Genomic DNA, 27,547 nt, shown 5'->3' with positions numbered 1-27,547 from the left:
CACATAAATTCCTAGGGTGAGCTTTTGAATCATATCACAAATTATGCTCCAGAAATCCGTGCTCATTTGGCGCTACTTTAGAACGTGAATTTCTGATGATCAAAGTGTATCTGGCCTAGTTCTGATCTAACTTTTATGGAAACAGTGTCCACCTATGTAGTGAGGCCAGATCTCTTGGAGCCCATTAATCTCTTGTGATTAGTGGGCCACCTAGGGTGTCTTGGAGGTGGCATTAACCCATGCTGCCTGTGGAGCTATGTCAGCAGCTGTCAGTTCTATGGTCCAGTCCTTATCCTCACGGCCTGCCACCATGTTATGTAAATCGTTTTCCTGGGCTTACCCTCTTCAGTGCACACCTTTTACTCTCCCTACACATATTCTTTTCTTCCTGCATATTCAGGTACTTGTAGATTTTTTGGAAAATGTGCTTTAGCATATTTTGTGAAAGCAAGAATAAACGGATCTCTTCATATTTTTCACTTGCAACAACGTAATTTTCTTAACCATTTGCACCTATTCTGCTAAGAAGTATCAAGGCAAAGAAGAAAACTCAGATGTTCCTTGTCGGAAACGGAAGGTCTTGCATCTTGTTTCCCAGTGGATTGCTCTGTACAAAGACTGGCTACATGAAGATGAACATTCAAAAATGTTTTTAAAGGTAATGTAAAACATCCAGTTATTGAGTAATTCTTTTATGCCAAATGACTGATTTCAAAAATCTCATTCGTAGGTTACAGTCATTTAACTTGTTTGTAATATTGAAGTTATGATTCAAAGTATTAATTTGTTTTGACCTCTGAAGCCTGATATTCCTTACATAGAAGAAGGTAAGTTTTATAGTCACTCATTTAAGGTTATTTATTTTATATAAGTCATGGGAATTTTGACTGCAAATGAAATAATTAAGGAACATAAAATAAAACTTACTTTAAAGCTTGATACTGTTTAATATGTTGAGATGTATTATAACTTTAAACTAACAATTCCCATATCTACAATAATGGGATAAAACATTTATGATTTAAAACCTATAGTGACAATGTATACATTGTGAAACCTTTTCAGGACCTGGTATAGTTTGAGACATTAAAGCAATAATAACTTATAAAATAGATACTAACCTAGATTTACATTTGAAATTGGATAAGCTGATAAATGTGTCTAATCATTAGTAGGCTGCAATATCTTTTCAATACCGATGATTCTCTGGAGATAGTTTGTAAACAGTTGGATTCTTTTGGCCACCAAAACCGTATTAGCTGTGCAAGTTAACACAGAGAAGGGGTACAGTGGAATTTGAGCAGGGAAGAGTTCTATTTCAGAATAGGCAAGTATCTAAACTGATTTTGCCTTTCGTGAAAGAAATCACTTTGATTTCAAAATTCAGATATCACTTAGACATCCAGTTAAAAACTGGTTTAAATCAAGTCTCTGACTAAACTAATGTTATTTTCAAAACAACTGGGTAGTTTAATTCAATGGATTTTTTCACTCTCAAATGGTTATGTGGATATTATTTCTAAAAATATAGAACAGGCATGGAAATTTTGAGTAGCCAGCCGGAGATCTCTTAAGTTTCCACCTTTCCCTACCTATAGCCTGTAAAAGCTTCCACAGAGCCACACCAGGTGAGCGAGGGGCTAGGAGGTGGAATCCCACTCAGGATCTCATTGGTACCTGGTTTAACCCCCAGCGTTCTGGATTCCACTTATTTCCCTGAGCAGGTTAACCACTCTGTGAATCTTAATCCTTACAAAATAGGCATCAAACCAATTAAGCTGAAATTTTCTTTTTCCCCCAGACCATATACAGAAATGTACTGGATGATGTATATGAATACCCAATACTTGAAAAAGAACTGAAAGAATTTCAAAAGATACTTGGAATGCACCGTCGTCAGTAAGTAATTTTCCTCATCACAGTTAGTAAAAGAAAGCAGCACAACATGTGATAGAATTGGGGGTGTCTCATATATATCATTTTGAACATTTTGAATCTGAGATTTATCTTGATTCCTTAGGTTTTCTAGTAGTAAATATTTGTTTTTATATCTCAAGATGAATGAACACTAAATCAAGCTTATTGGCTATTTTTTTTTTAACCCTGTTTGGTATGATAGAAACAAACTGAGCCATGACAGTCTGGGTACATAAGAACAATTATCTAATAAATTATTATTTAGTTTTAAAAGTGTAAATGTTTAACTTGTCATTTGGGGGAACTCATAGCTATCTCTAATGAATAGGAAAAAAGTTTTATAAATAGGTCCCAGCAAGTCATGGTGCATTTTTAAAGTTCAATTTTATGGATTCCCTGAAGTTTCTGTATCAATTCAGAAAAATTAAAGGAAAGCATTTATTCAGTGACTTTTGTCATATCCAAGGTGTATCACTAAGTTATCTATCATTAGTCTTTCATATTGCTAATACCTGACTTTACTCTGATTTACCACTAACTCTTATTAATTTTGGTAAATGAAAACATCAAGTCATTATTCAGTTTTCAGATATAGCTGCAAAGTTAATCTGAAGGGAAAAATTGTTCTCTGATTTACAATGTAGTTTCTACTTTTTAAACGTAAAACACATCTGTTGTCAAGTTGTGAAAAACTTCTATTAAGATTTCAGCAGTCACAAATGCACTTCTCATAGGAAATGTTAATTCAGGCCTTTCAGATTATTGATTTGAGATTTAAAGCCTGACTTAATTTTAGTAAAGAGAGATCCTATGTAGTAAAGGGAGATCCTGACTTAATTTTAGTAAAGGGATATCCTATTTAGTAAAGGCTATATAAAGAATTTTAGGGTGCAAACAAATTATGTATAAACCTTAGTCCCAATCAGGAAAATCACACATTTAGGAATACAGAAATGAGTTGCAGGGTGTTAGAAATGAATGTTGTGAATTTTGGTGGTCTTCTTTTATCACAGTCTACACTGTAATAAATTTCGATAGCCTAAGACTAGTATGAAAATATGAACAAACAAATGAAGCAAAAAAGAAAAAGAAAGAAACCTTTACATCAGAATAATCCCCTACATGGAAGTTGATCTATGCTGTAAGGCAGGCCTTCTTACAGTTGGGAAAATTTAATTCTGGTTTAGTACACATTTAAATGCATTAAATAAATTAATGGAATTTAATACATTCCATTTAAAAACTTACATAAAACTGGGAAATAAAAGATTTAAGTAAGAAAGTTGTCTGAGACATGATTCTTGCCTCTTTGGTACAAGGTGATGAAATATGTCTAGATCCTGGAATAAGATTTGAGCTGGGGACCTGCAGAAGATCCCCCAGTTCCACCACACATAGAAACATCCTGGAAAAGATCTGCCTTGGCTGACTTATTTAGCTATCTAAAGAACAATAATTTCACCTAAAATCTAGCCAAATATGAGAAAACTTAGAGTTTCTGTGGAAATAAATCCAGTTATTTCCTCAATGCTCCATTTCTATGGGTAGAAAGCAAAATATACCTGTTGAATAAATAGCTTCTTTTCTTCCTGGTTCACTGGAAATCCAGAGCCCAATGTCAAGTGTGTTATGCATAGTAAACTAATGAATACTGTGTGTTTTATCTTTCTGAAAAGCAAAAACCTCTGCCCACTGCCTGAAAAGGAGTCTCTGTGACAATCACTACATTATTCTGGGTTTGAGACAAAGACTGATGTCTTGTCCTTTTCCTTTCAGCACTGTAGATGAATATTCACCGCAGAGGAAGGTAAGGCCGCCCCTTCTGTCTGAAACGGGGTGATCTGGTTTGGAGGCCTGGCCTTGGCCCACTTGGTATTTCTTCATAATTAATGAACGCTGCCTCTAGCAGAGGAGGGCCAGGTGGGGAGCCGGGGGCTGCACCTTGCCTCCCCGCTCCTACCTCACTTAGCTTTCCCTGTGCTTGTGCAGATTCAGTTTCAGCCAGGTGCCCTTGACTTTATGACATTTTGAATTTTTGTGGTGCGTTTTGGAGTCTCAGAGTTTCCCCAACATCCCCAGAGTGATGTAAATTTGATTTTTAGTCATTGATATAAAGATAGAAAACCATCTATGCAAGACTCTTGCCTGCAAGAGTAAGGAAGTCTTGTAAGAAAAAGGTTGGAACCCTTCAACCCAACAGAAAGAGAGATGGTAGCCAGAATGAATGTGTTTCCTCTTCAACTTGGGGGGGGGGGAAATGCTAAATGAGATGTCAGGCACAAGTTTTGTAGGAGCTGATATATCAGGTGATGGATAATCATAATGAATCATGTACCTATTTCTCTTAAGCAAGTCATTGCACTACAGCAGAAGTATGAAACTATCTCGACGTGGCTTTATCCAAAAGCAAGGTTGCTGTTGGGATGGGGAACCCATGTCTTTCTCAGGAGAAGAAGCTATGGGTGTTTGTAGTAGCCAGGGTTAAAAATCACGCCCATATTCTCCGGCATGTTGCAGAGAATCATTTTGGGGGCTTTTTCCCTTGGCCAAGGTCTATCATGTTGCTCAGACTCTCCACCTCCACATGCATTAATTGAGGCAACTCCCAGTTTATTCCTCTAAGATTAGATGGGTGGATTTCATATTAAAAAAAAAAAAATTGGCACGCCCTTTTGGAACATGTTGCAAACAGCTCTAGTTTTCCAAAGGGCAGCAATACATTCATTCATTGTTCTTGTTCTCCCTTCTTGCAGAATAAAGCCCTTTTCCACCAATTCAGTCTTAAGGAGAACTGGCTCCAGCATAGAGGAACTGTGACGGAAACAGAGGAAAGTGAGTATGGTTTGAACAAGGGTCTGGGGCAGGTGGCGTAGCAGCTGATCACCATCGTTCTCCGAACCTTTGTAGCACTCTGAAGGTGCTGATGTGCTTTCTTTTTTTTTTTAATTTAATTAATTAAGTTACTTATTTATTTTTGGCTATGTTGGGTCTTCGTTGCTGCACGCAGGCTTTTCTCTAGGTGCGACGAGTGGGGGTCACTCTTCGTTGTGATGCACGGGCTTCTCATTGCGGTGGCTTTTCTGGTTGTGGAGCATGGGCTATGGGCTCTAGGTGCACGGGCTTCAGTAGTTGCAGCAGGCAGGCTCAGTAGTTGCGGCTTGCGGGCTCTAGAGCACAGGCTCAGTAGTTGTGGCGCACGGGCTTAGTTGCCCCGCAGCATGTAGGATCTTCCCAGACCAGGGATCGAACCCGTGTCCCCTGCATTGGCAGGCGGATTCTTAACCACTGCGCCACCAGGGAAGCCCCTGGCGTGCTTTTCTACATTACTGTTTTATAACGGAACCGGAAATGGTTTCCTCCTGTTTAGATAAAGGTTGAGTCAAGGGCAGAGCTGGGAAACACAGCAATTCAAATGTTCATGCTATTGTGACTTGGAGACTTTCTCTTTTAATTCACCTTTCCCGACAGCGCTGAAATTTTAAGTGTGGACGTTGAATATTCAACTTATTGAATGTTTAAACAACAAAATGTCACAGGATACCTCTTCTGTTCCATTGTTTGTGTATAACCAAACATGATGGCACTCGTTGGGTCATAAGTGTCACCTGTACCAAGTGGAGGAACGAATGGAATGACCTTACCTCCTCATCTCTCAGTTGCTGACCTTCCTTTCCCATTTGTCTTACAATTAATTGTATACTTTTCCAAGCTGAGTTTCAAAGAGTCTGAGTATTTCAAGACCCCCCCTCCTCTTTTTGTTCATCATTTTACTGAGCAAGCTGTAAACTTTCCCCACATTTAGTAGTTTGTAGACTGCATCTTTGCCTTGCTCCAAAATTCCGTCTTTTTGTGTAAGGAAAGAAGCCTTTTGTCTCTCACAAGTCTGTTGACAACACATAAAACAGCTATTTGTTAGATGCTATGCTTTTAGTGACACACCCAACCAAACCCAGAACAAAATACTGTCAGTGCCTCTTGGTGGCATGTTTACTTTGAGGTTTGTACTAGTAAACCCATAGTTTGTCTTTTGCTTCATTTGCATTTCTGTGCAAACATTCCTGGGTTTATTTTTGTGGTGCCATTTAAATTGCATATGAAATTTCTCTAGGACCTGCACTCCCCATTTTTTTTTTTTTTTTTGCAATCTAGAAGAGAAGAATATCTGAGTATATTATTGTCCTTCTGTCTTTAGTAAAGAAGCTGGTGTTTTATACATTCAGAATGGCTGATACAAGAGACAAATAACGTGTCAGTTATTTGCATTGCTACAGTTTCTGCTATTAAATCATAAAGAAACATTTTTTCCAGGGCCCATTCACCCTAATAGTGATAATGTCCTAGTAATAATGATTAGTACCACAGACAAGAAAAAGGAAATTAAAAAGGCTGGAAATGTGACCTCCATTTGAAAACTAAACTCACTACCACCTTGATATGGGTGGAGGGACAGTGCGCGGAGGTTCATTCTTATATGAGCAAGAAAGCTGAAGCCAAAAACCATAGCAAGTGACAGATTTTTTAGATAAGCTTATGAGAATTCAAATAACAAAATGTGGTGGTCTTTACTGAGCCCACTGTGCCTGTCCAGAGGTGAAGTGTAAAACAAAAATGTTTGAATTAGACGCTTTAATAGACTGCTTTGGGAGATCACAGTAACCCTCAAAGAAGGGACTCCGAAGTCTAGTCCCTGTTGCACAGATCCCACTGTGCTGTGGCCCAGGCTGCCGCCACCCTGAGCAGACGCTTCTGCATGATGTGGGTCTCTCACTACAGTATGGGATGCTTAAGCACTACTCCACCTTGCTCAGCAGCTTTATCACGTCTCCATCTCACGTGTGTGCAAGCTCGCATTGCTGTGCCCTCAGGCACCCATGTGCACACATATATATGTAAATCTAGCTGTGTCTGCTCTGTGCTACAGGGAATAGTGTGGCGGGTGCCTTGATTTGGGTGAAAAGTCTGTACCTCACGGCCACAGTTGTTCTCTGTCTACTCACAGTTCTCTCACCTCATGCAGTTTTCTGTCACGTGTATATAACGGAGCACTCCTATGTCAGCGTGAAGGCAAAAGTTTCCAGTACAGCCCACGAGATCCTGAGAGTTGTGGCGGAAAAGATCCAGCATGCGGAAGAGGATCTGGCTCTGGTAGCCGTCACGTTCTCTGGGGGTAAATTATTTTCTGTCTTTGAATATTAATCTTTCACTGGATTGCCTCCAGGAGGAGAGAGTTGACATTTTTATGGAGTAAACGTGCAGCGCGTCCCTTCTGGGTCTGCAGCTGGTTGACCACTCTAACAATAAGAAGCCGCCTACCAGAGGTGTTTCCATGACAACAGTTGGGTACTGTTGGATACTGAATTTCCTCCCCAAGAACTGAACAGAGAAGCGCGCCAGTGTTTTGAAATATATTATAAAGCTTTACATATTTTGTACTCTAGATAAGCCTTCTGTTTTCATATTTAAATTAACTTGGGAAACTGCTAAAGGATGAAATTACTTTCCGAAGAAAAAAGAAAGGCAGCCTTGAACTAGTCATTTTGCTGGCTGACAGTTTAATACATAAAGACTCCCTATTGAAGGAAATAAAAACTGTACAATAAGCCGAAAGCTCACAGGCAGTGTTCCTTCGGGCAGACATGGAGAGTGAGCCCTGGTTATAGTTTTTGCCTCTGTTGGGCCTTATTTATCCTCAGAGAATGGTTTATTGTCTGTTTTGAATAAGATCACACAGATTACAAGCTGATACTATTGATCTGTGTGACCTGAACAGACCCCTGCATTTTCACTGGAGCCTGTCAGATCTCAGTGTCACTGGCCTCCTTTTTTGGCTTACGATCTTTATTTAATATCTCATTAACCCTGAGAAAAATACAAAGAAAGTGACTTAGTCCCAGTAGTTGAAAAATGGGAGTACTGTGTAAACTAATCAGCCAGAGATGGGGCGGGCCGGGGAGGGGGGAGCAGATAAAGGGCATTCCTGTTTACCCTTTGTTATCGTTCTAGAGTCAGGAGAAGAAGATCAGAATGTATTGTAGTTGATGCGAAAGCATTATGTGATGGAACATTGCCTCTTTCGCTTTGTTACTCAGAGGCAGGTAAAATGGTCCTACAAGCTAGTTGATTACATATTCAAACAAATACTGCCCACCTCCCCTGTCCTAGTAAGTGAGTCGCTCCTTCCTCTCCCTGGGCGTTGTACATCCCATCAAAACATTCTCTAAAGAAAAAGAGCAAAAATTTCAGAAACATGTGGACTACGTGAATTTTAATCAGGGAGTAGTTGAACGTTTCATAAAATATATTAGGTATTCCAGATAAATATGATATTTGTGTATTAATTTTAAGTGACCAAAGATATTAAATGATTCTAAACAGTATTAAGCTTCATCAAAATCAGCATTTGCCTCTCAAGGCAATACCATTACAGAAAGTAATCACTGGGTCCCCATGCAGACGGAAGGTGACGGAGAAAGAAGGACCCTGAGAGAACCTGGTGGCACAGCTGAGACCCACACCCCCTTGGAGGCTGACTCAGAGTCGGCCCAAGGCCACACGTGAATCTGGGAATTAGTGTGTCTTTTACTACCCAATATCTGTTTGATGGCTGTGAAATACGATTTTTACACTCTATTAGATTCATCTCTCGTTCTAATGTGTATAGACTTATAGCTAATCATCACTAGCAATATCAGTTTATCTCTTGAATTATCTCATAGGTTTGGAAATATGCCATCATTTTCCATCAATTAGTAGTTTTGTCTGTTAAGAACCTTTCTGCCTGCAGCTTCATATCCCCCAAGCAATAATGTTCTTATGAAGAAAAAAAAGCCCACAGAGCTTAATGTATTCCTTGCTCTAGTTACGTACTTTTTAATAAATGTTTTAAATGCTACATCAAAATGAAATGACAGTGAGATCTACAGTTATTTTCTTTTTGTTAAAAAAAGTTTAGAGATGTTGGCCATGTTGTAGGTTTTGTGGACTTTTCTAAAAGGACTGGTACTATTACCCTCACAGCTTGCAGTAGGTTTCTAGCTGTTTTGTACCCAAGTTAGGTATATATGTATGTAGTAACAGAAACCTACCCAGTTACTCAGAGCTTAAAATCCTATCACTTTTCATCGTTCATGGTGTAGTGACAAATCTGAAAGTAAGAAAAACACTTCTTAGCAAATGGAAAAATTACTGTCTGAAAGCCATGGCATTTGCAGAATGCAAATTCCATAGCAAATGCAGAATGGCTCTTATAAAGTCAGATATAAGGTATATATGGGCACACAGAGGGTTGCAAGAAATTGTAGCTAAAGAGGGAGGAGATAGAAGAACGTCAGATCCCGGCTATGTGGGACCATTTACTGCCGACATCAACAGCCCGATGTGACAATACTACTGATCTTTGCAATGCTGGGCCATAAAGAATGTATTCGAGTATCATTTGTGTACTCTGTATCAAGCAGAAATGTTCAAAACAAAATCTGGCTCTTGAACTGATTAAGTTTTCTAGAAAAAGAGATGTGGCATATTGTATTTCCAACCATGCTGGGTAACTGGAGGACTACCTTAGGAGAGGCTGATTATGTCACAGTGGAATAAAGTTGAGTATCACTTTGGTCGATTCCCATCTGCATCTTGTAGGTGGGGGGAGGACATTTTTCTATGAGAAGCCTATTGTGCTATAAGGGCCCACCTATGGTAGAAAAATGGCCAAAGGACAGGAACAATAGGGGAATAAAATAGAAGAAGAATAGATGAAAATATTCACCTTGACTAGTAGTCAAGAAACACAAAGTAATCTGAGAATCTATTTTTGATTTTAGCAAAACAGTAAATTTATTCAAAGGAATGGTGAGCGTTGGTGGGTGTAAGAATTGGAAAGCAGTTTGGCAGCTTGTATCAGAAACTTTAAAAATGTTCCTTCGCTTTGACCTAGGAATTCCACTACTGGGAATCTATCTTAAGAAAATCATCTATAAGCAGCCAAAGATTTATGCACAAAGATGTTGACTTTGGCAATATATATATGGCTGCTGTAATAATAGATCCCATTTATCAAACCCCTGTTATGTGCTGGTCCCTGTGCTAGTGTTTAGCATGGTTCTCGCTATCTAATTTATATGAGCAAAAAAAACTGGAAACCATTAAATGTTCAACAACAGAGGAAAGATTAAATGATGGCATAATAGACTGTTACATAATCAATTACACATGACGTGACATTATAAATAATTTTGACAAGTGGGTAAGTACTTAAAATAGGAATATAAAACCACATAAGGAATAATTACAAATACATATATCTATAGTGATTATTAATGCAAACATATAAATAATAATTGTGACCATATGTACATGTGTGTACACACATATTTGCATAAAGATCAGGATGGAAATATACTCAACTGTTACCAATATTACTATCATATGGTTACTTTAGAGTGATGGGATTATGAATGAATTTTACTTTCTTCCCTAAGCTGTTCTGTGTAAAGAATGACTAAATATTATAAGAATGAATCACAAGAGGGTACTTCTTTATGGATAACGAGCATTGATTATCTGGTATCATTGTATCGCGTATGCAGAACGGAATTAAATCTACTTCACATCCCATTTACTTTTAAATATTTTTCTCTGGCAAATTTCACTCTTTAGATGTACTGTGAATGCCTACTAGGTGTTCTTGTGTTCTAATTACTCTTTTTTGTAAATAAAGAAAAGCATGAACTTCAGCCAAATGACTTGGCCATCTCCAAATCCCTTGAAGCATCTGGTCGGATATATGTCTACCGGAAAGACCTGGCTGACACTTTGGTGAGTACCTTTAGCCTTGTACTCGAAACACACAGACACAAATGTCAGACTGAGCACATGTATTTGTATGTTTTAAAATGAACGTTAGAAAAATACATCAAGCTGTTTCCTCCTGTAGTCAACAATACACTTTTCAAACAACACTGCTTTTGCAAATCAAAGGCAGGCCCCTCTTTAGGGACTCTCAACCCCTCCTAAGTCAAACGCTATTTCTCTCTGAGTCCCTCTGAAACAAGGGATTTGAGAGATATGACTCTTTCTCTGATGGAATCTTAATTCCATTCTTCTTTTTTGGTGGATATGTAGAGGTTAGGCTGAGGAACGCATCCTGTGTGGATTTAAAGGGAAAGAGACTCTGTCCTTAGTACCTGTCCACTGGGTACACTTTGAGTGTGCCATTCCTTTGAAGAAAGGGTGGATGGTTAGCCTTCCCTGTGTAAAATGGCACATAACAGTGGAACATCAGATGCCACTGAAGCGTAAGCGTATGAAGAAATGTAGAATCCACACTGTGTGTTATTTTCTGTCCTAAATTTAAGGACACTTACGCCTAACTAGCTGATTTGTTGTTGTTCCTGTTCCCAAAAACCTCGGTCTCATGGTTGCTTTCTCAACGGTAGGGTCAGGCGTCAGATCCATCGCCCATAAAAAGTGGGCTGTACCAGATCGTGATTGTATCATCCAGACTCATGGTCCTGGTCTGTTCCATGGAGTCGTCACAAGGATGGGTCTTTCCAGCTGGCTCCTGTTGTATATATAATGGAGGAATCTGTATACCATGTGGGTTAACCAAAACTGCTTATACTAAAAGTATCTTATGTAAAATTATCTGCAAGATATCAAGCTACCATTATGACATTAGTCACTCTTACCTTCACACTTTCTACCAGACATGTATGTACTAAGTAATTGACATACAGTATGTCATTTAACCTTCCTGCTAACATTGTGAAGTTCAGAGAGGCTGAGTGACTTACTCTAGCTTCCCACAGCCAAGCCAGGGAGAGGGCTAGGATTTCAGTCCAGTTATATTTGACTCTGGAGCACCTGCACCTTCCTCCTTGTACGTGAGGGAGAAAAGGAGAGGGAAACCCTTTGCCTTACTTGGGATTTCCTGATTCTGGGTGTCCTTCTGCAGGTCACCAGGCCTGTGTCTATACACGATGTAATTCCACCAGTGAAACTTGACAGACAAGATGCACAGCATCTTTGAGTAAATAATGAGATGGATGTGACTGCCCGCCGCCCTCCCCCACACTATGTGAAGGAGAAGAATCTAATATGCAGTTGCCCTAGGCTCCTGGTGATGGAAGGACCCACACTCTAATTGTCTCCCACCCCCCAGCCCTCACCCGCCACACCCAGACTCCTCATGCGGTTCCCTCGTGTGCGTTCCCAGAGCGCTCTTCTGCTGCGGTCGAGGGCCTCGGAAGAGTAGAGGGCAGGCCTGGGGCTGTGTCTTGTGGGATAAACAGGTGCTGTGAATTCCGGGTTGAGCCAGTTGCTATCTTGTACTCGGATGCTTCCCCCACCAGCTTTTTGCACCACCTAAAAATTTCCCATTGGAATCAAAGTTTAGGTGATTTCATCTCCAAAAGATTTCAGTTGAAAAAAAAAAAAAAGATTTCAGTTGAAATGGAACATTGTAAGGGAAGGATAACATGTGAAACCACTCATATCCACTGTGCTTGTGCATAGATCAGCCTTCGTGGAAAGCAGGAATCATAGCCCTGAATGAATGGAATAGAGAAATAGAAAGTGTTTCTTGGAGAGGGCAGTGGACTACCTTGAGTAACCAGAGGGCAGTGCCAGGATAGGGGGCACATTTAGGGAGAAAGTAGGAGGGATAAAAAGCCAAGTGAAAATACCCTTACACCTCCAAATTACTAAGCAGAGATCTGGGTTACTTCCCAAGTCGTGGCTCTTTGAATGTCTTCAGTGCAGCCCGACGTCCATCTGGTCCCAATCTAGCCAGACCAATCCCTGAGAAACCTGGGCTTTCCCCCACCTCAGTGTTTGCATGCATGCACATCATTCATTCAGCCCTTACAGAGCTCCACCCCGTATCCACACTGCGGGGTACAGGGACAATTTGTACCTAAACCTACTCTGAAGAGAATCAAGTCTGTGGAAAAGCTTGTGAAGGTCTTTTGTCATTTTTTTAAATTAGGAAACGTTTACATAAATATAAGAATTCAAAAATGCTAATAATTTATTTTGCAGTTCAAAAAATAGAGACTAATATTTGGATTCTGAAATAGTCCCTTTATCCTGCTATGGCATTTATTTTTGCAAAGTCACCTTCTTTTTTTTCCCAAGTCATTAACTATTTTAACGTCCTTAACTATTCAAGTCAGATGGGAGAATTTATATCTTAATTAGAAAATATCAAATATTTTAAAAAGATGCCAGATAATTTTAATACGTTTAACAGTGACAATAGATTTAAAATTGTGGTGGCATTTAATAATTTTATGTCGGATTTTAAGGAAATACTATTATTACCAAACTCATATCCATTTGTGTAGGGAAAGCAATTGATACTTTAAAATAATCATCCACCATGGTATAAATGAAGTAACTTATTTTTTATTTCCTGTTTAAAATTTTTTTTTTTTTTTTTTGGCTTTCCATGGGCATTTTAATAAAATTTGTAAATGTATGTCTGGGATGAGACTCGTCAAACATATTTTCTGTAAAAGCCATGTCTGTCTTTATTGAAGTACACTGTGACATTTCTTTTGTTTGTTTTTGTACTAACCCTGTTGGCACATTAATTCTTACCAGAAGCCAAAGTGACTTCAGGGCTTTCACTTTCATTATGTTGTCTGCCGGGGCAGTGTTTTATAATCAGATTTGTGTGTGTGTGTGTGTGTGTGTGTGTGTGTGTGTGTGTGTAGGGGGGAGGGGCAACTCAGTGAAGTATCATTGATCACATTCTACAGCTTCCAAGGCTGTTTGCTAAATTGGTTGTAACTCACTGAAAGTGAATGGACCAGGGAAAATATTAAGTGCGCTCAGACAAGATTTTTTTTCTAATGTGGGTTTCTAATGCCTTTCGATAGCCAGCCAATTCAGTGCCAAATATTTCGGAATTTACTGAGGATTCTTTTACTTTTGTCTGTCACCTTAGAATCCTTTTGCAGAAAATGAAGAATCACAGCAAAGGTCAATTAGGATTTTGGGAATGAACACTTGGGATATTGCCCTGGAATTAATGAATTTTGATTGGAGCCTCTTCAATTCAATTCACGAGGTAAGTAAGGAGGGAAATGATAAAATAAATGCTAGTGCCATTATAACTGTGAATTCTTTTTGAAGAATATTTGTGTGTGTGACTGGGTTTTAAGAAGATCCATCATCTGGTGATCTAGTTACGCTTTAGAATACCATGGCCCAAAAAAGATATTTGGGGACTTTAAATATATTAAAAGACTGACCCAAACCTAGGAAAATCAGAATACATGATCATGCTTTATTTGCACCTAATATTATACAATTGGATGTTTGTGTTAATATAGTATAAATATGCTATATTTTGTTTGAAAACATGTATTCATATGTATATATATATATATATATGGAGGTCTAATGGGGTGGAAGAGGCATTTTACATTTGATACCTTTGATATTGACATTTTTATTTTTCCATGAGCTTTACAGAGCTTTACAGTACTTATATGAGAAACACATTTATGTTTGTACCTACATGCACACACACACACACACACACATTCCCAAGAACATGCTATACATTTAGACTATGCTGCAAGACTTCAAGTACTCTATTGAAAATTTTGAGATATATTTCAAATTTTTATGTCCATCACCCTTTCCCTTGAGGACAGCTTAAACATTTATAAAACAGTAGATGAGGGGTAAAATGCTACTGACAGTTGATGAATAAATGTAGCCAGGGGAAAGGCCCACAGGAATCAGGAGATGAAAAATGAGGCAGCTCTGTGCAACAATATGTTGCATTTGCTTTGCTGTGTAGTGAAATGTTTCATTACAAGAAGGCCTTTCCTCCTGAAGAAGGAACTCATGCCCAATTTAGGGACCCCCAAGCTTCACTTTCACTTTGGAACGTTTTTTAAATGTCCTCATGTTTTCTCACCGACAACATTCCAACCTGATGATCTAAATTTGAGCAAGTAGTGAACTCATTCAAGCTAAATGACTTGTGACTTTGCAAATGGTAGTAGAGTGGGGTGCGTCCCTGCTTATGTGCTTATGCCATAGGAGAATGTGAATTGCTCCTGTAAAATATACACGCACACCCCTCCGGTTAGAAACAGATCTCTTCCATTGCTTTGCATATGGTCAGTCTATGTCACTAGTTACTGGTCTGACTCGATTTTGTCAGTTTTGTACCTTGTCCTGATCTTGCTCTCTTTCTGTGATTTGACAATGTCTTATGTCAGTGGTTCTCAAAGAGTGGGTACCCAGACCAGCATTATCAGCACACCTGGGGACTTGTTAGAAATGCAGATTTTGGCCAGACCACAGACCTACTGACCCAGAAAATTTGGAGGGTGGGGCCCAGCAATCTGTGCTTTAACAGGCCTCCAGGTGATATGGATTCACACTGAAATGTAAGAACCCTTGTCTAGAGAACCTACCTGTGAGGGTCTAATGTAATGATAGTCATTTGCACATGAAGTTGCTTATAGAACAAGTTTGGGAAGTTTGGATTTGATTCAGCCTGTGACTTAAACTTTAGAATGTCTTAGGTTTTCACGAAAAATGTCATCCTTGCATTCTAAAAAATTACATTTATGTAAGGCTTCTGCGTGAAGGCATTTCTGAAAGTCAAGATAAATTATCTTGAATTTACTATATTGTTATTTGTTATATCTAACATGTTATGATATGACAGTGCCTACCTGAAGTAGCTCTTAAAAATGAATTGAATTTTGTATCAACTTGACTCTATGCTACAACAATAAGCACTTGTATGAATACATTGTCTTTCAGCAAGAGCTGATCTACTTCACGTTCAGCAGACAAGGAAGTGGGGAGCACACAGTGAACCTGAGCCTCCTGCTCCAGAGATGCAATGAGGTCCAGCTCTGGGTGGCCACGGAGATTCTGCTCTGCAGCCAACTGGGCAAGAGAGTGCAGCTGGTGAAAAAATTCATCAAAATTGCTGCTCAGTGAGTTTCTAGTGGTAAAAAATGCAATTCTTCTCCTCTCTTTGAGAGGGTACATTATTTTCCTTGTGATGATCAGAAGGGATGAGATGCAGAAGGGTACTCTTGAGTTAAGTGGCCAAATGATTGAAAAGGTCTGTTTTTGAATATTTCTGACTTCGCCTTTGAAGTATTTATATCTTAAAGTAAATGTCAAAATACTAGACCAAAGCAGTCTGCTCTATGCTGTAGAGAAAAGCAGGCAGTGCACATATGCCCCATCGTGCAGCTAAATTACCCTTGTAGCCAGGTGAGCTACAGTAGGTTAGGAAAATGGGGGAAGGTGATGTGAGGGGGGTGAGAACCATTGAAAGTCAGATGCATTTCACGATTCTGCTTTTGGCTCCTTGATGCCCAGAGTATGAACTTTGCAAACTCCTTAGCAGGCCCTGCAGTGTCTGGTCGCACCTGACCTCTGAGCCTCACCCCATGCTGCAGCCACTCTAAATGGCTCTCCCTTTCCCACGCACACCATCATCCAAGCCTGGACCTGTGTTGCTGGCTCTGCCAAGAATGGCCACTTCCACCCAGCAAATTGCTGTCATTCTTCAAGACCTAGGTCGTATGTTGCTTCCTTCCTAAAATCATTCCTGACTTTCAAATGCAGGGTCAACTCCTCCTTACCCTGACCTCCCCCTACCATGCACACATGTTTTTTTTTTTCCTTTTTTAAAAAACTTCTTTATTATATTGATTAAACTTACCTTTTTATATAGAATTCCTTCAGTGGACTGTGTTAGCTTCCAAAGGACAGGGACCATTTCTAAGCAGTCACTGTACCTGGGGTGCCTGGTCCTGAGCTTGGTAAATAGCAGTGACTCAGTAAAGTCGGTTGAATGACATTGTAGTAACTTCCTGGGAGCATCTCTTAAAATACCAGATTGATATCCTGAAACCACTCTTGGGACAGCTTCCCAACAGAAACAGGCAACATGAATCAAAATCTTTCCCAGTTCCTTCTACCTTCCAGTCTTCCCATTTTTTTTTTTTCCTTTGTTTTTCAAAGTAGTTTTTATATCAAACCTTTTCTGAGTACATGTCAGTGTAATGTATTTAGGAAATATGTATTGATCTCTCATTCATGTTTGCACATCCATGCAAGGTATTGTGGGGAAATCAGAGTGAGCCTGCACTCAATCGGCTGGGGGGATACTTCTATAACTCAAATGTCTAATTTGCAAAATAGAACCTGAGGGTGCCCGATGATGAGATGAAATTCTTTCAGGGGCTTTAGAGGATGGGAAGCTTATATGCCAAGGGTGTGGGAAAGGAGGATTAGAAAAACATTTGGAAGAAAGTAGCATTTTGAATTCTGGGTAGGAATTCAAAAGAGCACACTGTCCGGGGAGGTCAGACTCATGAGAGAGAAGCAGAGAAGTTCATCAGAGGCAGAGAGCATGTGGTCAGAGAAAGGAACCTCATCCAGTTTGGCGAGGGCGGAAGGTATTTGTAAGGAAGTTGTGGGAGACTGATCTAAAAAGGAAGATGGGACCAAATTGTAAAGGATGTTGAATTTCAGAATGAAAAGTTTAGACTGAATTGAGAAGGCGGTAGGGATTCTTTGAAAGTTTTTGTGCAGGAGATGGATGTGATCCAAGTTGTCCCTCAGGAAGGTTGATCTGAAAGTAGCACATAGACTGAACTGTTGGTGAGGAGACCCCAGAAGCAGGATATTTTGTTTACTTAGGTGAGAGATAATGGCGGTTCCTGACCTGGTGTTTGATGTGACTGGTGATGGACACGGAGAGATAGATAACAGATATGCCTAAATCTTGGACTGCTTTTATGATGAATGCTCCTTTTTTGTTTGTTTGTTTGGCCAGTACATTTTCTATAATAGCCTGTGACATTCTTAAATGTGAGGCTCTTTGCGATCAAAAACTTTCTTATAAATGCCAGTTACTTGGTGAAATGGGACGTGAATGTCCTAAGGAGTAAAATGACACCACATAGCTTAGTTCCCAGTATACGATTATATCTGTCCTCAGGGAAATGAAATATGTATATTCACATCTTCTCCATATGGCCCCATGCTCTTGAATTGTTTGCTGTACTGGTCTCTGTCCCTGGCCCGTAGAACAGAATGCCAACAGAAACATAAAGTTAAATTCTTCATAATCACACTGGTAGGAATAGCCAAGGGAAAACAGTCATTTCCGTGATCACGACGTGTCTTCCCTGCCTAAGCCATCCTATTTGCATATTCATGTTTCCTTCCTTCTTACCAATCCCATCCCCCCACCTCTGTGGGTTGAGTGGATTTTATTTCCTTGCACAAAGGAGTGTTAGACTGACAATAAACTGGAATGTTTTAGTGTCAGTCTGTTCTTACCTTGAAATGAATGAACCTTGGTACAGGAAGGTTCCAGATGGGAATGGTAACCCATATTTGTACTGTATCAATTCGTCTTATAGAGAAATCATTTCTATATTAATTTTTTTTTTTTTTTTTTTACAGATTCAGATGTTAAGTATATGTGGGTTTTTGTTTTTGTTGTTTTTTTAATTTTAAGTATGACTGAAAAAGAGATCTGAACCAGGAAAATTGTTTATGGGGAGATAAAAGATAAAAAGATGAGACTTATATCTAAGATTTTGTGTGAATAAATGATTCTGAATACAAAGAAGAATAATAAACTTTTTATAATGACTAATAATAAAATGATTTCCCCGAAAAGTCTTGTTTTCAGCTCCAGCAGTTGCTGTCTGAAAGGCTTGCTGTGTACTCTGCATTTGAGTGATGGGCAGAGTATAAAAATGTCTGGTGGGCCATGACAGAACCAGTGGGGCTTCCATCATGCAGTAAGGTGGGAGGACTGGGAGTAAGGGGAGGGCATCCAGTGCCTCTGGCATAGGGATGGGGCACCTCTCGCTGACCTCAGCGTCTTGGCAGGGGAGCCTGGCATCATCGCGTCAAGAGATGGAGCTGACGCAAGTCTCTTCTGGCTGATGTGAACTTGCCAGAGTGTGATGAGACAGAAAGGGTGGAATGAGGGAAGAGAGTGGCGGGAGGGAAGCAGAGTTGTAGTGTTGATGCCTTGAGGCACCAGTTTCTCAGAAACAGGAAGATTTCTAAACCATAGACCACGGAAGTGTCCTGTTTGTTTGTTCATGGAATATACCAAGCAGGGTCTACCCAGGAGACAGTTGGCAGAAACCAGCTAAAGGGGCCAGTTAGACTGAATGTCAGGTCCTCTTGCCCACCGGGGAACTATAGGCAGAGTCCAAAGCTGGGCAGGAAGACTGAAAGGAACAGATCATGCCCAGTGGAGACTCCGCAGTGAGGGGCTTGCACAGGACTGTGTTCACCCAGGTATTTTGGACACTAGGTGCATAGGCAGCAGTGCCTTTCCAGGTTCCCCTGTTAATGGAGCTAGATTTCCAAAATGCTCCCATTGGGTGACCCCCACTGCCTTGATACCCACGCGCATCTGTACTGGGCAGTGTCCAGTCCATGAGGCTGGCTCTGGGAGCAGGCAGGTTTAGGCAGGACCGGCCAGGGCACAGCCACCTCTATATATGACCACTTTAAGGGCCCAGAACAGTTTCCTGGCTCTGAATCAATGCTCCTGTACACACCTGGGCGACTGGAAATCAGTATAGTTTCGAGACACAGAAGTTTTTAATCTGTGTTGAGAACCTTTAAAGTCATGATAGCTTTTGATCGATCATGTAATGACTAGAAGTCTAACTTAATTTTAGAAAATCATAAATACAGGAAGAAGTTTTGTTCACAAAAGATATTTATTGTAGCATTTTACATTGATTTGAATTGTATTGAACTGAAAATAGTTTAAATGTCTACAACAAGGGAATAAATAAATTATGAAATAAGTTTTTGATGAAGTGTTCTATAACCATTAATGGTAACAGTGAAGAATCCATAATACATAACATGGTATAAAACTGAAAAATCGGGATACAGAGTTGTATATACACTGTTCCCAAATTCCATTTGAGACATTGATGGAGATGTCATGGAAGAGATGACATGTGAGGGCAGCTCGATCAACACGCACTAGGTACTTGTTATGCCTCTGACTTACTGCTAAGCACTTTCATCTTTTTTCATATTTAATTATAAAGTCCGGGTAGTTTTAAAATTTTCAAATCTTTCCTCAGAGAAGTTGTTTTCTAATACATCCCAGATTAAGGAATATCTGGAATTCACAGGCTGTTCCGGCCAACCTGGAGGCCCACCCTCCCTCTGCTTCATCAAGCCCCTCTGCTGGCTTTGAAAAGTAATGGAGTTTTTTGACTGATTAAGTTGAAGGGCAAGATTGACATTCTGCAGAGCAGATAACCTTCCAGAGTGAATGGAGCTCAACATGGTCTTATTTTGCATTTTATTTCCTTTATTCCTTAAATGAGAAACGTGAGACAGTGTCCCCATAATACATGCCATATTTTAAATACATACATAACATAGTAGCTATTTTGTTGAGAGCAAAGAAAATATGTCTAAATGTAATGGGAGGGGGACCTGTGAGATAAGAGGACCTTGTTTCTCAAAAAAGAAAGACAACATACAGATTATAGATACAGAATCAGGAGCTGTTACAATGAGTATGGGATATATACAGAAACATGAATGTAAGAGCTTTCAGTTGAAATTGTCAGTGCATCCAAAATAGATTTTTAAAAGGGAGGAATCTTTTGAAGTATCCAGAGGGTATCAAGAACACAGATCTCTTCCTAAAGGTAAGGAAGCATTTGGAATCCTTTCATTTGTGTTGAGGGGATACCGCCCCATCCCACAGGGACAGTCAAGACTTTGTAGGTCACAGAGCAGAGTTCAGCCCTGCCCTAGAGGTTGAACTCTGTGACCTGGGAGAGTCTTGGCAGCTTTATCTTTTGTGATCATCTGGTGAAAGGATGTTGCCTCAGAGTGCCTTCTGCTTTCTTTTATTCCATAGCTGCAAAGCCCAGAGAAACCTGAATTCTTTCTTTGCTATTGTGATGGGTCTCAACACTGCTTCTGTCAGCCGGCTGTCCCAGACCTGGGAGGTGAGCCCTGGGGGGTCCATACGGAGGGTAGAGTTGGGGCTGGGTTGGGGACAAATAAAACTGAACGGGAAGTGGTCCAGCTAACAGTCTTTATTTAAAATAAATGGTTTAAATGAGATACGTAGCACTAGAAAAAAATGTTAAAAAATTAGTGTCTCAGGTCGTCAGGAACTATTTTCATCAAATGGTCTTCAAAATGGTTCTGTAATATATATGAAAGAAACGCAACTTGTAAAATGCTTCCCAGCTAGAATTAGTTTTCTGCTTTTCTCCCGTGATGGCCTGGTTACAGTTCCATGTTGGTCATTTCAAAAGCTCACCTGTGTGTCCAGAAGCAGATTTGCAGAGATGCTAATGAATTCAAGCTACCAGTCCTCTCACTTGTGGGGCCTCTGGCAGGATGTTCATGTGGATGATGGATATCTTTACAGAATCTGCAAAAGTAATTTTGTATTCTTTTTTCCTAAAGAGGGCCCACAAAATGTTTTAAGTTTCAGGCCTCCCAAATCCTGGCTCTGCCTGTCAGGGTTGTGTGATGAAGGCTGTTTGGGTTCGAAGGGGGAGGGGCCACTCAAGTTAGCGCACGTTCTGAAACGTGGACTCTGAGGGTCTACGTGGGAAGAATGGAAACTGGGGTGTCCCTAAATGTAGCCAGACACAGATGGGGGCCCTCTGCCTCCCCCATGACCCCGACACCTTCTTTCTTTGGGCTTTCGTTTCTTTCTCTCTCCATTCCCTACTGACTGCGTACGTAATTCCCCGTACCATTTCTCTGTCTCATCCTTTCTCTCTGACCGTCAGGTCTTCTCCCTTACGGGTCCAGCCTGCCTGTGGCTCGCTGCGGCTCCCGCAGCCTCTCCCCACCCTCTCAGATTCAGCTCCTCTTGCTGCCTGCCCTGCCCTCTTCGTGGTCCCCAGTTCACACTCCTGCAGGAGAGAAGCTGACAGGCCAACTCCTGTTTTTCTCACATTCCATCTCAGCGACGGTCTGTGGGCAGCTTTGGGGTTCACCTTCTTTGCGTCAGGGGCCACACACTGATGGAATGCGCAGTGGTGACCCGAGGGTCAGGGTCAGTGCTCCTTAAAGGGGTTCAAAAGAAAAGCAACAAAAGGCTTGCATCTCTGGTTAAGCAAACCAGATGCGCACACACTTCATGAGATTCAAGGAGGTGGGCCAAAAAAGCCGCAATTGATCAGAGCAGGAGGAAAACAAGTGGCTAGCAAGGGTCCGGGGAGGAGAGTGGAATTTTAAATTACACCCGGAAAGAAGGCTTGATCTGCAAACATTGAAAAGAGAACAGTTCAATTAAATTCACATGGTGTGTATTTCACGTGCACAGCGACTGCCTGCCATGTGCGCAGCTCTTCATCAATGCCGTGGCAGATGGAAGGTGGCCAGCTTAGCACAGGGTGTGCTGTGGTCAAGGAGGTCTTGAACCGGTTCCAGGCGGGCCCCAGCAGAGCAATGGAGGAATCATGCTGTCTCAGGGTGGCTGAGAAGCCTTAAGCAGCAGGGCCTTGGAAGCTGAGCCGGGAGTTGCTGGGGGCGTTGGGGTGGGCCCCCCTCGCAGAGGTGAGCTCCGTGTCTCTAGGCCTGGAAAGTGATCACACTGTCCTAAATAGGCAATACAGGCAGAGAAGTCGGTTTGAGGAACTAGAACAGAGTTCAACAAACATTTTGGGGAAAGAGCCAGATAGTGAATATTTTTAGGCTGTGCAGGCCATGTGGTCTCCACTGCTGTGACTCAACTCTGTCATTGAGGTTCAAGAACAGCCATGGTTAGTTGATAAATGATGAGCATGGCAGTGCTCCAGTAAAGGTTTATTTGCAAAAGCAGATGGGCAGATTTGGCCCATGGCTGACCCCTGGAGTAGGTAAGTTTGGCTTTAGATATGTTGAGTTTGAGATGACACCGGGATATTCGTGTGGAATATCCAACAGACTAAGATACGCAGCTCAGAAGAACAATTGCCATCAGTTGCAGATGTCTGCGTTTTATCTTTTCGCATTTGATTTGTCTTGCATTTATTAATACATGTGTATTGGTGTGTGTAACAGTAGCTGCCAGATCAAACAACCTGTGTGCTGTCAAGATGCAAAATTATCAATCTGATAATTTTGAATAATTTAAAAGTGTATTGTGGGGTTTACCTCATTATTTTGATTTGTTTTAGAAGCAGAAAATCTCACAAATCTTCTAGAACAGTCATAAGTGTTAATAGCTGGAATTTGCTGAGCACCGACCACGAACTGTACACTTCCTATGAGTTATCTCCATTTCAATCAGACAACGTGGAGACTCACTGCAGACACACAGCTAGAAAGGGGCAGAATTCAAATTCAGAGTGACTTACTCTGAGGCATCTAGCTTTTCACTTCACCATATTAAAGGCAGGCTGGGGCTTCCCTGGTGGCTCGGTGGTTAAGAATCTGCCTGCCAATGCAGGAGACACGGGTTCGACCCCTGGTCCGGGAAGATCCCACATGCCGCGGAGCAGCTAAGCCCGTGCGCCACAACTACTGAGCCTGTGCTCTAGAGCCCATGCTCTGCAACAAGAGAAGCCACTGCAATGAGAAGCCCGCGCACCACAATGAAGAGTAGGCCCTGCTCGCTGTGACCAGAGGAAGCCCATGCGCAGCAATGAAGACCCAACGCAGCCAAAAATAAACAAATAAATTTATTAATAAATAAATAAATAAATAAAGGCAGGCTGGAAAATTCCAGGCCCTTCTTCCTTAGGCCCAAATTTTTATTTGGGAAGATGACCTATGTTTCCATCCTCTGTCCGTCTTCATGCCACCAGTTGGTGTGGGTGATCTTTACAGTTCAGTGATTGTATCCATCAAAGTGCAGGCTTCATCATTTAGGGTTTTCATGGGCTTTCACTATTTAGCCCTCTGCTGTGAAACATAATTATATCACTTATACAAAAAACATCAGCCAACATTATTATTTCCCACTTAGCAAGACTGTTTAAGAAGGTGAGAGCAGGGCTTCCCTGGTGGTGCAATGGTTAAGAATCCACCTGCCAATGCAGGGGACACGGGTTCAATCCCTGGTCCAGGAAGATCCCACATGCCACGGAGCAACTAAGCCCATGGGCCACAACTACTGAGCCTGCGCTCTAGAGCCCACGAGCCACAACTACTGAGCCCACATGCTGCAACTACTGAAGCCCACGCGCCTAGAGCCCGTGCTCCACAACAAGAGAAGCCACCGCCATGAGAAGCCCATGCACCGCAATGAAGAGTAGCCCCTGCTCTCCACAACTAGAGAAAGCCCGCGTACAGCAATGGAGAACCAAAGCAGTCAAAAATAATAAGTAAAAAAAAAAAAAAAAAAATGAGAGCATTTGTCAGAGGTAAGATACAGAACCAAAACCCAAGTTTTTATTAAAAGATCACCAGTGTGTAGAATGTTTAACCAGCTGGATTCCTGATCATGTGGCTGTTATTTATTTTAAACTGTCTTTAGCAACATTCCCAAGGAAGGTCGCATTAAGGAATGATGAAAATCGCATAATGAGAAGCAATCAGGGTAGAACCAGATGATAGAGCTATTTATGTTCAGATATGTGACATATGTAACACAACTTAATGAACATTCCCCTTAGTGCCTCTCAAAATAACTGACTTCTTTTGACCTTTTCTTCTTTGTTTGTTTGTTTTTAGAAAATCCCTGGGAAGTTTAAGAAACTTTTTTCTGAACTTGAAAGTTTAACAGTAAGTAGTTGAGCCAAAGTGGACTTATTCTTCGAACTGGTTGCTGGTGTCCAATTTCTTTCTAGATTTCAGTTGTCGGTATCTGCACTTTACCATGTCAGGTAGCTTAGACTAGTTCACTTGTATATGAAAATGTAGCTTTGCTTCTTACAGAGTGAAGCAAGTTAACAGTTAATGCTTCTTCCTCTCCGTGGAAAACGGTAGTGAGAATGGTCCTCTTGGTATGATATTCAGAAGGCAGATTTTTAAGTATACTCAATTTTCAGTCTCTTCAGATTACAGTAAAACTGTTCTCCTGTTTTCTCTGCATTATCTGTGCATGATGAGGGCAGTTTTTCTTTGCAGTGTGCTTAACAAAAGGCTGTGGGGTTACCTCATGGTAGAAACTATGGAGAAGAAACTGTACTTAAGGAACCTATTTGAGGGAAGAATAATAGGGCAATCAAAAGGTGTCTGTCCTTTGCAGTCATTTCCCATTATTGTCAACCAATAACTTGACTTTCATTCATTGCCTAGATTTCCTGCCCTAATTTAGTGAGTTTATTCTCCTAGGAAACCTTTATCTACTTTGTTCTTAGGAAGAACCACTCTATATCTAAATCATGTTCAAATTGTATAGTAAAATTGGTATAGAATTGTTTCTATAGCACATTGATTTTTCTTTCTCTTTGTAACCTTCTTGGTTCGGCAGGATCCTTCCCTGAATCACAAAGCCTACCGAGATGCATTCAAAAAGATGAAGCCACCCAAAATCCCTTTCATGCCCTTATTGCTTAAAGGTAACAGTTTTCTATCTTTTATGCTATGTAATTCCATCTTCCAGAAATTTATCACTCTACAGAGAGCAAGAAAAGGAATCTCAGTTTATTTCTTTAAAGTAATTTTGACTTTCAGACCTAACTGTGTTGGCTTGTGATTGTTTTTCAAATGTTCAATTATTTATGAAATGCTTAAAATACTTAATTGTACTTAAGCAGACATCAAAGTGTTTTCGATTGATTCACAAAACTTGGCACTGGAAACGTTTGTGTTTTTACTTTAGTCTGCTTTAAGCATTGTCTTATTTGAGTCTTACAATTCACTTAATTCAACCAATAATAAGGCTGGCATAAAGAATCCAAACAGTGATCAGTCACATTCTATGTGTGCAACTTAAATTTCAGAGATTCAACCCGTGGCCTTCTGCTGTGTGAGAAATACCTTTGGTCAACCCAGGCAGTGTAGTGTATGAAGAGTTTTGGTAGGGAATGTACTTTCTTCTTTCCAGGAGTGAATCCAGTTGGGAAAGTACCTGACAGCTCCAAGTTAGTCGACTAACTTCTCTTCTGTAGAGCACCAGATCATTCATCATGAAACATGTTAGTTAAATTTACTGACGATCTCAGGGGTCTCTTTCAAACCCAGGGGGTTAATGAAAGGGAGGTTCGTTTTCATCTGGCCTATGCTCCTGACATTTAGTATATATCCTACCTATGTGCTTTCCAGGAGAAGCGGGTTGGTCATTTTTCTTGGCTGTATTTCGATTCTTTCCAAGGGATTATAGGAATACTCTTTGATATTGCCTTCACCCTTCAGAGGCTTGTAAATTCTGCTGGCTCAGGCCCCGGTGCCTACACCCATAAGTGTGATTCTGGAAATGAATTACCTGGGAACTGGATTGCTGGTTGTCCTGGCCGTCTCCTCCCTCACCTCCCCCCATCGCCAAGCCCCACTGGCAGTAAAGCTGATACTCCCTTTTCGGCTTCTCTCAAGAACAACCAGAGCTTGGAGAAGTGCTGAGTTGCTATACATCCCTGCAGCTATTTATTCAATTTTCATCTAGTATAAAGCAAGAATTTCTGGGAAACAATAATGTATTAGGGCAATTGAGAGTCACACAGAATGCTTCATTCGAGCTCAAAAGATTCTGTGAAATGTAAATGGATGAAACAAGGAGAGATTGTAAAGCCAGAATACCAACTTAAAAGTTCATCTAATTTTTCATGTTTATTTCTAAGATAAGTTTATTCAGGCTTCTGATTTTTATTTAAAATAAAACACCAGCTGGAGAGCGGGGGGTGGTGGCCTGTGGGAAATGACACTTAGAATTATTTAGACACAAATAGGAAAAATAGGAAGTGAAGACAGATCTGGGAAAGGAATTGATTTTAGGAAGACAATATTTTGAAACAGTGGATGTTTTTAAGGTAATGAGAAAACAGTCGACAATGTCCCGTTAACTTAATTAGATGTAAGCTGAGCTTTCTGCTATATATTAGTGGTTTTTCCCCCAAAGTACTTAATGCAGTCAGGTGCCTCACACTTATGTCTTAGCTTGGATGCAATTTTATGTTTTACTGAGTTTATCTAGACCTCTTTGTCGGCAGCAAAACAAATTTCCCTTTTTTCTTTTTGTGTGTGTGTGTGTGTGTGTGTGTTTAAATTTTTTTTTTTATAAATAGGTTTTTTCTATTTTTTTTTTATACAGCAGGTTCTTATTAGTCATCAATTTTATGCACATCAGTGTATACATGTCAATCCCAATCTCCCAATTCATCCCACCACCACCCCACCCCACCCGCCACTTTCCCCCCTTGGTGTCCATACGTTTGTTCTCTACATCTGTGTCTCTACTTCTGCCCTGCAAACCGGTTCATCTGTACCATTTTTCTAGGTTCCACATATATGCGTTAATATACCATATTTGTTTTTCTCTTTCTGACTTACTTCACTCTGTATGACAGTCTCTAGATCCAGCCACATCTCAACAAATGACCCAATTTCATTCCTTTTTATGGCTGAGTAATATTCCATTGTATATATGTACCACATCTTTTTTATCCATTCGTCTGTCGATGGGCATTTAGGTTGCTTCCATGACCTGGCTATTTTAAATAGTGCTGCAATGAACATTGGG

The 27,547-nt window shown here is 40.5% G+C and overlaps 1 protein-coding gene across 6 annotated transcripts in view; it reads left to right on the top strand.

Annotated features, from left to right (window-relative positions):
* Positions 1–27,547, top strand: part of RAPGEF5 (Rap guanine nucleotide exchange factor 5) — a 219,423-nt gene that overhangs the window by 174,564 nt on the left and 17,312 nt on the right. For 5 of the 6 annotated variants that reach the window (XM_059933978.1, XM_059933983.1, XM_059933981.1 and 2 more), the window contains 11 exons: positions 514–658; positions 1,802–1,899; positions 3,694–3,724; positions 4,671–4,749; positions 6,917–7,084; positions 10,631–10,728; positions 13,862–13,984; positions 15,706–15,884; positions 20,837–20,927; positions 24,601–24,651; positions 25,343–25,430. In XM_059933978.1, the coding sequence (XP_059789961.1) occupies positions 514–658; positions 1,802–1,899; positions 3,694–3,724; positions 4,671–4,749; positions 6,917–7,084; positions 10,631–10,728; positions 13,862–13,984; positions 15,706–15,884; positions 20,837–20,927; positions 24,601–24,651; positions 25,343–25,430 (1,151 nt within the window). The remainder of the gene's footprint in view (positions 1–513; positions 659–1,801; positions 1,900–3,693; positions 3,725–4,670; positions 4,750–6,916; positions 7,085–10,630; positions 10,729–13,861; positions 13,985–15,705; positions 15,885–20,836; positions 20,928–24,600; positions 24,652–25,342; positions 25,431–27,547) is intronic. The other variant, XM_059933979.1, reaches the window with a different exon arrangement.

The sequence above is a fragment of the Balaenoptera ricei genome, chromosome 9 (assembly GCF_028023285.1).
Source record: "Balaenoptera ricei isolate mBalRic1 chromosome 9, mBalRic1.hap2, whole genome shotgun sequence".
Taxonomy (NCBI): Eukaryota; Metazoa; Chordata; class Mammalia; order Artiodactyla; family Balaenopteridae; genus Balaenoptera; species Balaenoptera ricei.
The sequence above is the reverse complement of the archived record's forward strand: the minus strand, read 5'-3'. Positions and strand labels throughout refer to the sequence as shown.